Raw genomic sequence first — 14,726 nt, 5'->3', positions numbered from 1 at the left:
TAACTATATTATGTAATTATTAAGAAAAAATGTAATAACTATACAACATAACAAAATTAAAATTATTATGAGTTAAACAAGATTTAAAGTATTTAACAAAAATTATTATGTAAATCATAGGTAAATTGTAATATTCCTATATTTCCTTTATATCACAGTATTTTAGTAATGTTTTACTATATAAAAAAAAAAAATTGACCCTAAGCTTAAATGAAAAGTAAAAGCTCTTCACTTTGTCACTGCCTTTCTGGTCAGGATAAATTAAAATAATATATTAAAATAAAAAATAAAATATAAAATACTTGGATAACATTTTAGATAAAATGTCAGTTAAGACTAGTTTTAAGTTTTAGTTAATTTTTTAGTATTGATTAACCGCTGTGTCACCTACTCATCCTTAGATCCTTTCATAGTATCCAATTTATGTTTTTTAATGGCAATATCCAATTCTAACGATTTCAATTCTAGAGCATGTTTGGCTTTAAGGAAATTCATATTCTATTCATGCTCTCTTAACAAAACAGATTTTTGAAATTCAACCAATTCAATTTTTTTTTCGACTAACTGTGAAAACTTATCACTAGTTGAAGCTGGGCTGTTATTTTTTCTTGTCATGTTGTTAGCTAATAATTAGATTAATTGTATACATATATATATTAAATATATATATTATATGTTAGTGATCAATATATTTTACTTGTTAGTTTTTGGTGTTTTCCAGTAGATCTTAATAATTTAGTAGATTCGATAGGGGACCAAGACGGCTTATTATTACTACACAATACACCAGAAGTACTGGCATGATTTACAACTGAAATATTGTCCATTATTGACTCATTAGCACATTGGACAGATAGCATGTTTGAATCATCTAATACTGATTCTTTGCATAAATTATCTAGAACTGAAATTTGTTTTCCTAGTGTTAAAAATGTAACATATACAAAATACAAAACTGTAGAAAATAGTTTAAAAAAAATACCATTATTAACTGATAAACAGTTATTATCGCTGTCTTAAACAATTTCAAAAGAATTAAAATTATCTCTCGATTCAAATATCTTTTCAGGACTAATTTGTGTTACATTATGTTCTTCGACATTAACTGGACCAATGCCACTTTGTGGAACTGCATTAATGAAAATTCAAAATATAATATATTTATATTTATTATAATATAATAGAATATTATATTATTATATATATATTTTTATTTAATATAATATATGGTTACATTAAATTAGAATATTTAGGAATTATCTTACTAGCATCAGAATCTAAGAAACTAGGTAACCCTTCAACTGAAAGCTGAATATTTTCATACAACTGTTTCTCCAATTCACTAGTATTTGAATAGTCAGTTTTACTTGGATTACCACCAGTTTTAAATAATTCACTTTTTGAACCTCTCAACAACTTCTTTATACCTTCGTATTTTAGTTTTAAACTTGAAGCATCTCTTGGCTACAACATTACAAAATTAAGTTTTTATCTTCAATAAGATTTTTCTCAGTATAAAGCACATAATACACATAACTTACACATCCTAATATAGCTGAATTATACTGCTCAGCAATTTTAAGCCAGCATTTATTCTTATCTTTCCAAGACACAGCGTTCAATTCCTTATTTTCTAAAATATTTTGATTTTCTATAGCATATTTCAGTAATAGTTCTTTTTCGTTGAATGAAAAATTAGTAGACCTTGCCCTTTTAAATTCATTATTTTTTGATGCCATCTCGTAGTACAGCGCAACAAAAACTCAAGTCTCAAATTATGATAAAAAATGAATTAATTAATAATTTCATCGAAAATCTAATAATAAAATTAATAATAATAATACATTGATAATACGATTATCATAGATAAGAATATGTTGACCAATCATAATCAAAAAATATATACAACTTGTTCGACAATCCACTATTACTACCACTACTATCAGTACCACAAATTAATTTATCTACCGAATAATATTATTCGTCAAATAACTATTCGTAGAATAAGTTTGTATTGAAAAACGCTTACTAGTTTATTCAAAAGTTTATTTGCTAAATATGTTTATTCAACGAATAGTTATCTGATTAATTAATTATAGTTACTTAGATCAAATTCGGATATATTTTTAATATTTTATTCAATTAAGAATTTAATACAAATGTCTGATAAAGAATTACTCAAACATTGTAATGATTTACAAATACATCTTACCGATAATGTCCTTAATGAATCTGATATAAGTGGTCCTGATTTGTACGAAGAAATTATATCATTAAGAATTAATTTAAAATTAGATTACAATTCTCATGATGTTTTAAATTATATTCATACAAATGGCTTATCATCATTTTTCCCTAACATGTGTATTGCTCTACGCATTTATTTAACAATGCCTGTTAGTGTTGCTACAGGAGAAAGATCTTTTTCAAAGTTAAAAATAGACAAAAACTACCTTAGATCATCCATGAATCAAGATAGATTGACTAATCTGTCAATTATTTCAATTTAACATCAATTATGTCAAAGTGTGGACACAAAATCATTAATTGAAAATTTTTCAGCAGTAAAAGCTAGAAAAGTTCATTTTGTTTAAGTTCAAAAAGACATTTTTATAATAAGCTATTTTGTAACATTATAATATCTTCTTCATTAAAAACTATATACTGCTCATTGGTCCGTTCACTTTTAGAGTATGCATCGGTCCTATGGGACCCTTATACGGTTACGGTATCTGACTCATGTCAATTAGAACGTGTTCAGAGACGGTTCTTATCTTGCGCAGCTTTTGTCTTAAAAATAAATCATCCTCCCCACGAATATTTCTTAGTTATGCAGGAACTCAGCCTCATTTCACTGGTCGACAGGCGAGTTAACGCTAACATAGAGTTTCTGAATAAACTGGTTGATGGCCGTATAAATGCTCCCTCACTTCTCTCGATAGTCAACTTTAAAGTTCCTTCCCGTACTACTAGATACCATGCTCCTTTCGTTGTTCCTGCGCACACTACCAATTATGGCAGAAATAATCCGTTAGACCGCATGATGCGGCTGGCCAATGAGAGCACCGTTCATCAAAACTGATACATTTATTATTATATATTTTTATATTTGTTTTATTATCATTATTTTACTTATTATTCTGTAATTATTATCTTATATAAATTTAATTATGTCATTGTATTAATTATTTTAAATTATGTATTATTGTATTATGTTAAACTGTTGAATAGGGCCCAGCCCGTTAACAAATAAATAAACAAATAAACAAATAATTCGCTTTATGTGCTCGTTATTATGACGAGAACAAAAAAAAATGTGTGAGAGTTTTTTAAAATTTGTTCCAGTGGATGATGTTAGTGGTCAAAGCTTAGCAAATCATATTATTACTGAGTTGAAAGGCTTAAATATTAAAATCAAAAATCTACGGGGTCAAGGTTATGACGGTGCCACAAGTATGAGTGGGAAATTAAATGGTGTTGCAGCTTTAATTAGAAAAGAATATCCGAGTGCATTGTATATACATTGTAGTGCTCATAATCTCAATCCGTCAGTATCATATGCTTGCAATATTCAAGGAATAAGAAACACTATGGGTACTGTAGAAGCATGTTATAACTCCTTAAATACTCCGAAACGACAAAATTTTTTTAATATACATCTGGCCGAGTTGAAAAAAAAAGAAACTTCTTCAAATAAACAAAAACTTAAAAGGCTTTGCCCAACTAGGTGGGTTGAACGTTATAATTCAATAGAAACGTTCAATGAATTTTTACCTGCAATTATTTATTGCTTGGAAGAAATTATTACATGGAAAGATATTGATACATCAAGTAAAGCTAATCAACTGCTTTTAGCATTGCAATCTTCTGAATTTAATGTAGCCCTCAGTATTCTCAACCACATTTTTCAGTATACGCAGTCTCTTTGCAATTATTTACAAAGTAAAAATATTGATTTGGTGGTAGCTGTTAATCATATTAATCTAGTAAAAAATCAATTAAGTTGTATAAGGGAAAACGCCACTACTGAATTTAACAAATTATTTATTTATATTAATAAAAGATTAAACGATTTTGAACTTACTATTGAAATGCCTAGATTAGCTAAGCGTCAAAAAAACCGAGATAATATTCCGACAAAAGATCCCGAAGAATATTTTAGAATCACTTTATTTTTACCGTTTCTTGATTCGTTTTACAACAATTAAACGATCGTTTTGTTAATCATCAAAACATAATATCTGGATTTCAAATGTTAGTTAAAAGCTCAGAGTTTAATGAAGAAAAACTAAGAGAACTTGTTGAGTTTTATGCTAACGATGTTGATGATTTTGATCGAATGAAATCAGAAACTATTGTATGGAATCGTTATTTGACTGACAGTAATATACAATATAATAGTGTAATTCAAATACTTAATGAATGCAATCCAGATTTATTCCCAAATATATATAAACTATTACAAATACTTATCACACTTCCTATTACTTCATGTGAGGCGGAGAGATCATTTTCCACACTTAAAAGGATTAAGAGTTACTTAAGAAATTCCACATCAGAAAGAAGACTCAATGGATTAGCTGCCCTCAATATCCACTACGAAGTCAGTGTAACACCAGAGAAAGTAATAAGTCATTTAAGCTCTACAAAACATCGTTTAGATTTCATCTTATAATTATAAATATTATACTTATATTATAGTTTTATTATTATACTTCATTTTATACCGTAATTTTATTGTTGTTACAGCAGTATAGGTACACGTTGTACGTAACTTTATTTTTTATGTTTATAATAATTAAATTTGCATGCTACTTTAAAATAATTATATTTTTGGACCCCCCCCCCCTCTTAAAAAAATCCTGGTTGCGCCACTGAATTGAACCATTTTAAGTGTTTGATGCGTTAGTCATGTTGTACCGACGTTATCAGTTTACGATTATAGTAATACAAATACTTTATCCACAGTACACCGGATAATGTATAAATTGATTGGATAATACATATTTAACACGTTAAATGCCGATGTCAACACGTAGTTGACATGAGTAAACGGGCACCCATGGCCGGTGTCAACACGTTGTTGACATGTTCATACGGGCGCCCATGGCCGATGTCAACACGTTGTTGACATGCAATAACCTGTTTTAAATCATGGCTTTATTCAGTCGGCTTTTGCCGTACACATTTGAAATTTGTGTCGGCTATTCATTACCGTATTGAGTATTAATCGCGCATTTGGTTTTACATTTTCATATTTTGTTTATATTTTATTTACAATTTATGTCTTACGAAATAAGAAGAATTAACGGGAAGTAATCTTAGTGTTGTATGTAAATTCTTACGTATTTTTCATTAAAATAAAAATATATTTTTGTATAAAATCGTATAAACATATAAGTTAATGTATAGAAAAATGAACCGCGCTATGACTGATGAAGAATTATTGAGTATGCTGGAAAATTCAGACGATGATTTCGGCTTGAGTTCTGGTACAGATTTGGGGGAAGGAGATTCTGGTGACGACGACGTCGATCCAGAATCGATACATCCGATAATGCATATTAATATTACAGAACAAGAAGAAGAAGATAATATTTCAGATACTCCTGTTCCTTCTACATCAGGCTATACGTGGAGCAATAAGAAACCTACAGTGACACGTATTCCTTTTACAAAAACAAAAGGACTGAAAGTTTATCCTCAGGGAAATAATCCTATTGATTATTTTAATTTATTATTTGATGACAAACTATTTGAGTTGTTAGTGAATGAAACAAATAGGTATACTGTTCACGTTTTTTTATCTGGATCTGGAAGTTCTACATCTAGAATAAATGAGTGGAAAGATACAAATATACATGAAATGAAGATTTTTATTGGATTACTTTTTCATACTGGAACTATAAGGATGAATCGTTTACAAGATTACTGGAAGAAATGTGAGTTATTTGATTTGAATTTTTTTCGAAAATACATTAGTAGAAATCGTTTTTTGTTACTTTTGAGAACATTACATTTTATTGACAATGATAATCCAGATACTAATCGTTTGAATAAAATTTCACCACTTTCAACATATTTTAATAACAAAATGTCGGATATTTATGAACCTGGTGAAAATTTATCACTCGATGAGTCGATGGTCTTGTTTCGAGGGAGATTAGTCTTCCGTCAATATATCAAAAATAAACGGCATAAATACGGAATCAAACTTTATATGCTTACTGAACCTGGGGGTTTGGTTCACAAAATTATTATATACTCTGGACAAGGACATGACACGTCGACTGATTATAATCATACAGAATATGTTGTCATAAAATTATTAGAAGGACTTGATTCATGTGGCAGATCATTATATATGGATAATTATTACAATAGTGTAAAATTAGCTCATATACTGTTAGACAGAGGAACATATATAACTGGAACTTTACGGGCAAACAGAAAAGGAAACCCTAAAGAAATAACAAAAAAAAAATTGAAAGTAGGAGAATGTATTGGAAAGTTTACTAATGAAGGCATATGTGTGATGAAATGGCGAGATAGAAGAGAAGTTTTAGCTATAAGCTCTGAACATTCAAATGAATTAATTGAAGTTTCTAACAGAAGAGGTGACCAAAAATTGAAACCTGTTGCGATTACTAAGTACAATAAGTATATGTCTGGAGTTGATAGACAGGACCAAATGTTGTCATATTATCCTTGCGAGAGGAAGACAGTAAGGTGGTATAAGAAGATAGGAATACATTATTTTCAATTACTTTTGCTAAATTCTTATTTCTTATACACAGAAAACGTAAGGAAATGTACTCTTTATGATTATAGACTTTCCGTAATTTCCTCATTAGTAAAAAATCAAGAAAATATAAATATTCCACCACAAATTCCACAACAAAATTCGCATTTTCCCACAAAAGTAACAAAAAACAATAGTAATAAGTATTTAAGAAAACGATGTAAGGTGTGCCATTCAAAAGGCATACGGAAAACTACATTATTTTATTGTTCCGAATGTGAAGGTCAACTCGGTCTGTGTCTTGAAAACTGTTATCAAAATTACCATTCATAAATAAATTAATGTATTGTTTTATAATTTTTAAATATTGTAAAAGTTTTAATATTATTTTATGTATACAGTACGAAAAATAATTATTATACTAAATGTATAATTTTGAAGTTTAAAATATGTTCTGTTTATTTGTTATTATCATTTTTATTTTTATTATTATTTGACGAATAAAGTGTTATCATACATTCCTTAATATAATATTATATTTATTGTTTTTACACAATATACTTACCTTACATAGAAAATAATAAGTTGTTTTATAATAAAAATTGGAATTTCGTATATCATATTTCTATAAATAATTGAAAACAGGCGCCCGTAGCCGATGTCAACTATAGTTGACACGCACCAAATCTACCGATTTTATGTGCGGCTACGGGCACTCGCGTGTTATATCGACGGCGGCGACAGGCGTGCGCCTGTCGAATTAACGGCGGCATTGAACGTGTTAAGGTGGATAATGTATACATTACACTATTCATATGGATAAGTTTCACATTACCCGGGTAATATGTACACTAACCGTTTTTGGACCTTACCCGTAACATATATATTAGTGTGTAGTTAGTATTGTCGCGGCAACGAAAAATGAGCGTTGGTACCGCGACCCGTTGTTTTTACCCACTCTTACAGCCAATGATTCTCAACATAGTGCAACTGTCGTGCTGCTACGCGCTGTACCTACTGTATTGTATTTAAAAAGTGAGCGGTAACAATTGTAACCGTCAAGTTACAAATGGTGTCCCTCAGGCTGCAGGAATTCAAACTATAACATTCCAGACTCTCTCTTGTAGTGATATGTTTAGGAGGGGGAATTTATATTATACCAGCCACCTTCTATAGTACATTTTTTTCCTGGTCTATCGTTTACACACCCTGTTGTCGTAAACACGTATTTCGTGCGCACCGTGTTATAGTCATTGAATATCGTAGTACGTTTGTTTTAAAACTTAAAAATGTCGTTTAAAGATCGTGATACTCATAGTCAGAGTAAAAAAATCATTTTTAGTGTTTATAATTTTATTAAAATGTGTTAGGAAAAAAAAGATTTGGATTCAGATTTTTTTAAAAGCGCACAAAAAATTGCTGCTCAGGCTTGTGGTATTTCGTATATAACTGTGCGGCGTATATGTACGGAGGCGAAAAAATCTTCAGTGGATAGTGATGAAGAAGTGCAATTTCAATCACCTCGTAAATTGTACAAACGTGCAAAGAAATGCTCCGAGCTGGACGATTTCGATGCTGATGTAGTCCGACGGATTATACACGAATTTTATCAAAGAAATGAATATCTGACTGCCTTTTCAATTTTAAGCAAAATTAAAAAATTTAAAATTTACGTTTAAGAAATGCAATAATGGCCGCAAAATGCTTATGGAGTGAAACAATATAGTCGCTTTACGGTGTAAATTTTTACGTACAATGTGTACACTCAGACAGAATGAAGATACCCGACCTGTGGTTTACCTAGATGAAACCTGGGTAAACCAAAATCATTCAAGGTCTCGTATTTGGCAGAATAATGAAGAAACTAAGGAATTTAAAATACCAACCGGCAAAGGAGGTCGCCTAATAATTACTCACGCTGGATCATCGCGTTTCGGGTTCATAGAGGGATCGAAATTAGTTTTTAAATGCCAAGCTGGAAATTCTACTGACTACCATTCGTCTATGAATTCAGATGTGTTTAAACAATGGTATGTAGATATGCTAAAACTACTTCCCGAACCATGCGTAATCATTATGGATAATGCACCCTATCATTCTATGTTGGTAAACAATTACCCAAAATGTAATGCTCGAAAAGCTGAGGTGCAGGAATGGTTGAAAAATCAAAATATTAGTTTTTCACCTTTGGAAACTTTAGCCGAACTACGCGAACGTGTGAATTTGTTAAAACCGACATTTAAAAGGTACGAGCTAGATGAAATAGTAAGTTCAATGGGCCATGAAGTAGTACGACTGCCGCCGTACCATTGTCAGTATAACCCCATTGAACTTATATGGGCTCAAGTAAAAGGCAAAGTGGCAACAGATAATTCAACGTTTAAAATGGTGGACGTCGAAAGACTCACTCACGAAGCATTGGATTTGGTATCCAAGAGTGACTGGGAAAAATGCGTTAAACATACTGAGACAATCCAGGATGAAGATTATCAGAAGGAGATACTAATGGACAGTGTATTAGAGCCGCTCATTATAACTTTTCAAACTGACGACAGTGATTTTGGCAATGACGAGGACAGTGAAGATGTCGTTCAAACACTTATTTAAAAATTGCTATTTTACTATAATATACTTGTCTTTTATTATTTTTTCCGTTATAAATATTTTTTAATTGTTTGTATGATAAAATGTAAAATAAATTGATAACCAATAAAAAAAATCCTATAATTTAAAAAATAAAATAATACCTATATAAGTTATTTGATATTTTTTAAAAAAAAGCGGGCCTTTTGTTTCAAAGATTAATAACCACTACTAATAAACTGCCGCTAGACGCATGACGGTCAGCGCTCATTTTTCGTTGCCGCGACTTTAGTGTGTAATCTACAACCATAGCAGAAACTCTATAATATAATCTATACATTATGTCATTTGAGTATATAATAAACCAAAAAACTGGAAAATTACTCAAGTTTAATTCTTTTTTATACAAAAAAGAAAGAGAAAACGAAAATAAAATTATTTGGAAGTGCATAGAGTATAATACAAATAAATGTCGCGGTCGATTACATTCATCTGGACAAAATGTAGTTCATACTACTGAACATAACCATGTAGCCGATATTGCAAAAGTTGAAGCTAAAGAAGCAATGGCAAGACTTAAAAATATTGCAAAAACTACTCAACTTAGTACCCATTCTGTATTAGGAACACTGACGTCACAGGTATATAGTTAATAAACATAATATAATATTTTCAAATAATTATTTTAAGTTTATTATTTTAGACCACTTCCAACATAGCTGGACAATTTCTGAGTACAACAGAATTAAAATGAACAATTCAACGAATTAGAAAAATTGAAAGATCAGCTCCTCCTGATCCAAAATCAGTAACCGAACTCAAAATAAATAACTTGTTCGCGACTCACACACGGCCGAATATTTATCGGTGCTATTATTGTCGTTAACGATGATAATCGGCGATAGCCGACGATGTCCGTCTGGCTATCTAAAGCCAGCAAGCTCCCCGCCGTGCTTTGGTGTGGTCACTAGTAGTTGTTGCTCCTCCGTACGTCCGGCATTTTGCGGCCTTTGGTTTTTTTTGCTCTGTGAACGACCGTGTCGGTTTGCGTGCGCCGCATTTTACGGATCCTGAGTCTCGTGGTACTCAGACTGAAGAGCCGCCTTTCGAATTGCGAACTGTGTTCGTTGTGCCACCTGATTTCGGCCAGTACGTGTGTTATTCGCCCGCTGTTATTTATATACCGCGTGGTTTTCACTGCCCGATTATTTCGACGTTTTGCCGTGTCACACTTACGGTCATTGACCTCCGGCTGTGCTGATAAATTGCCGTCGTCGTGTCAGTTGTCGGACCCGATCGCCAATCATCATCGTGATAACAGTTGTATCACGTCGTCGACGCTATCACGGTCGTATTACTATTATTATTATTATTATTTTGTTACCCTAGTCCTTTTGGACGGTTATGTACGAACCTTTTTATTATTTATTTATTGTAATCTGTGGAGACGTCCACCTTTATTATAATTATTATTAATATTGTTATTATTTAATATAACTAAAACAATAATTCGACAAAATTCTTTTCTTTTATATTATCTACATATTACCACATCTTATAGTGCGAGTCATTGGGGCTAACTGTATATTAAGAGCCCTTTTGGCGAACATCACTCAAGATAATTACACAAAAACTTCAGCCGTTGAGCTTTTTTTAAAATATGATAGCATTGTTTACGAAAATAACATGGACCGGTTTTTAATATTTACTACCGACAACAATTTACAAATGATGGAACAATGTGAACATTGGTTATGCGATGGTATATTTTCTTGCGTACCTAGTATTTTCAACCAACTCTATACTATTCATGGAATAAATTATTCAAAAGTTGTACCAGCTGTTTAAATACTTCTTCCTAATAAAAAAGAAGATACTTACAAACGTATGTATTTAGCATTAAATTTTTTAAAACCACAGCTTAATCCAAAATCAATGATGTTTGATTTTGAAAAAGCTGCTATGAACGCTTCGAAATATGTATTTTCGTCAGTTAACATTAAAGGGTGTTTTTTCCATTTAACCCAATCTATTTTGCGGCATGTACAATCAAATGGGCTACAAGTTAGGTATACAAACGATTCAAATTTTGCACTTGAATTAAGAATACTAGCAGCCTTAGCTTATGTACCTGAAAATAATGTAATTTCAGCATTTATAGTAATTAATAAAGTAATACTAAATTTCTATTTAACACAAAAATAAAGCAATAATTGTACCTTATACCTAATCAATTTTAATTCTATCGATTAGAACTTAGAAGGAAGTTAATATTAATGAATATTATACTGCAATAATATGGCATTATAGTTAAAATACTTGGTATATACGATCATACTCAGGAAACAAAAAAAAAATAAACATTTAATATTATACAAGTTTTAACTTAAGATTTCAATTGTTATTTTCATACGAAAAAGTTAATATAATACATAATACCTATTTAAATTTATAAACTTAATGTTTTAAAACAAACTGAAGGTCAACTGTAAAAAAAACCTCTTAGTATCAACCATGAACCACCTAGATATCCATTAACTACCTAAGTATCTATTAACTATTTGTTAGCAAAGCAATATAAATGTTGTAATTTAAGAAATTAGACATTTTATCTTACCTTCATTAAATGTAGTTGGCAAAGATAAAGGCTTAAATAACCATCAGTTTTTGAACTCAATAAACTTTGATTTTGTTCCAAATTAAAATTTTGCAACGGTGAATAATTGTTATGACTAGCAGAAATGAACGTCGATGAATTAGAGAAACATTGATTATGATCTTCAATATAAAGCACCTATTATACACAAATTATACAAATCTAAAATAAATTATATTATGTCGAATTTATTCACAGCAATAAGTTTATTACTTGTAAGTCTGAAATAGACGAAGTTAGAATTTTTGATGTTTGAATTAAAGTATCTTTCACTGTGTCAATATTTAAATTTTGGTTAGCATATTTTGTAGATTTTAGAGCATTAGGCGGTTGCAGATTTATATACGACATTTCTTGTAATTCTCTAATTGTTTCAGAACTTATCATACTACTAGCTACAGCAGGTGCAATATTATAACCATTATCTATCAAAGAAAATTAAATTAGGTACATGCAATAGGTTTAATAAAAATAAAAATAACAATAGTGCTTAGGTTGAGAATGATACATCCGAAATCAAATTTAATACTTAGAAAATGTTATAGGAATATAATGTATTCAACATCAAATTTGGAAGTTGATAACAATTAATAAATGTTTGACAAATAAGATCTTGGCACTAACAATATAAATATTACACGAAAACCAATAAATAAATTTAACTAAAATAATGTTTACCTCCAATGCATGAATCATCACTACTTAAAGAACTACGACGTTTTCGTTTTTTATTAGAAATTTCCTCATCATCTGTTGATTCTAGTACATGCTTGTACCAAGTCTTAGCAAATTTTCCTAAAAGAAAAATTAAACTATTATTTATACACACTTATGTTCATCAAGTTAGTCACACATTTTAATGTGTATTATTCTTCTTATATTAAAAAATATAGATTAGGTATATAAATTTAAAAAACAATAATGTACAATGATTTATAATACTAAAAAACTAAGTGACATAACAATAATGCCAATAGTAGGTATTTTAAGTGTTATAAATAACAGCTAGTTTTGACTGTTGCCTGTTGGTCATCATTAAGTTACTTACTTACAAAGTTATAACTGAATAATATGATTTAAAACATTAAATATCTTTATGAATGAAGTATAAATTATAAAGAAATTAAAAAAAAAAAACAATATTTTAGTTCTTTAACACTAAGAGTATTTTTTAATTTTTTGGTATAATACCTAATAGGTAGTTAATTTATAAAGAAGTCTCTAACTACTAAGAAATAGAGTTTTTTCACATGATATTTCTCCCTTTTTCGAGATTTGTAAGAAAAAATTGAATTAATAGAAATAAGTAGGAAAGTAACTAAGTTAACTATAAAATAATGCTATAGGTAATATTAATAGTTAAAAATACTAATTAATAATTATTTAAATATTATCTGTGTACAATCTTACCATAACCCACATAGCAATTTGAAAATATTAATTTTTTCAAAATATTTTATTAAGGTTTTCTGTTAAATATTTAATTGTGAATAATGTTGAATTATCTTCAAAATATTTGGTCACCATAATATTTGTAATCAAATATAATTGAAACATTTTCAAAACGTTTACCTATTAAATATTTGTATAACCACATATTATACACAGTGTACCCTGCAGTATACCAATTACAACTTACAAGCATAATTACTGATTACTAAATATCTGCGGCCCCCAATAATTATTTTTATGTTGCCCAAAGGCCCCAAACAGAACTCAATAAGGTTGAGTATGGCTGCTGTATACTGACATACTTTTAACAATATGATAACTTATTATCTTACATGACATTATTATATGTAAATTATTTTAATAATATAAATATAAATATATATATAAATAATATTTATAAAAAAATGTATAAAAATAAACGAAACAACATTTGTTTGAGGATAAATTTATTATTATATGTTTTCATGCGTTATTTGAATTTCCGATATTGTCAATATATTATTAATTTCAATTACTTACAAAACAGATATAATATTTGTATATCTTAACGCTAAACTTTTTTTTTAATGACTATGGTAATTTACTACTGTAGCGCCTATAGCTCTATATATTACAAAAACGTATAGGTATCTACTATCTATAATTCCAACCACATAAGACATAAATATTATCATATATACAGTGAAAACTCTTTATATTTTATAACGAAATTCTTTACAACGAAAATCTCTATATAACGTAAACATGACATTTTTTACCTGCAGTAAACCATGCTACTCCGATTTTGGATTTCAGTATCTCTTAGTATCAAAGTGAATACAGTTATTTAAAGTGTATATAGTTTGTTCTTTGGGGGTTAAAAGTAAATAATTCCCAATAGTTACTTTTCAAAATAATTAAGAAAAAGTTAGGGAAAAACGTGAATTATTATCACATAAATAACCTATTTTCAACAAATTTTATTTTTTTATTTTGTTGTAATATGAAATTGAAAAACTGCAGACACTTGATGAAATGATCACCTAATGTTGTAGTTCGTATCAGCATATTATTATAACTTCACATTTCCTTAAAATTTAATACAAGGTTCCTCATAAATTATAATTATATATTGTAATTAATAATTATTGATAGAAAAAATCTACTAGATTAAAAAAAAAAAAATATTAGCGTTTAAAAAGTTCAAATTTTTATGAAATTTGCATATAATAAAACACAGAGATTTGCAAATTAATTATTATATTATGAAGTTAAAAATATATAGAATTTTTAATATTTATAATTAATACTTGA

General features: G+C 29.3%; 2 protein-coding genes across 2 annotated transcripts; both read left to right on the top strand.

Annotated features, from left to right (window-relative positions):
• Positions 1 to 5,428: 5,428 nt before the first annotated feature.
• On the top strand, positions 5,429 to 6,806 carry LOC132925902 (piggyBac transposable element-derived protein 4-like). Its single transcript, XM_060990260.1, has 2 exons — positions 5,429 to 6,724; positions 6,798 to 6,806. Exons 1-2 carry the CDS (start codon positions 5,429 to 5,431, stop codon positions 6,804 to 6,806), a joined length of 1,305 nt encoding a protein of 434 aa, XP_060846243.1.
• A 1,691-nt stretch (positions 6,807 to 8,497) lies between these two features.
• Positions 8,498 to 9,349, top strand: LOC132925901 (uncharacterized). Its single transcript, XM_060990259.1, has one exon. It carries the CDS (start codon positions 8,498 to 8,500, stop codon positions 9,347 to 9,349), a length of 852 nt encoding a protein of 283 aa, XP_060846242.1.
• The last annotated feature ends 5,377 nt before the right edge of the window (positions 9,350 to 14,726 follow it).

The sequence above is a fragment of the Rhopalosiphum padi genome, chromosome 3, assembly GCF_020882245.1.
Source record: "Rhopalosiphum padi isolate XX-2018 chromosome 3, ASM2088224v1, whole genome shotgun sequence".
Taxonomy (NCBI): Eukaryota; Metazoa; Arthropoda; class Insecta; order Hemiptera; family Aphididae; genus Rhopalosiphum; species Rhopalosiphum padi.
The sequence above is the reverse complement of the archived record's forward strand: the minus strand, read 5'-3'. Positions and strand labels throughout refer to the sequence as shown.

Coding starts and splice junctions, on each gene's coding strand:
- LOC132925902 (XM_060990260.1), top strand. CDS start 5,429: ATGACTGATGAAGAATTATTGAGTATGCTGGAAAATTCAGACGATGAT.
- LOC132925901 (XM_060990259.1), top strand. CDS start 8,498: ATGTGTACACTCAGACAGAATGAAGATACCCGACCTGTGGTTTACCTA.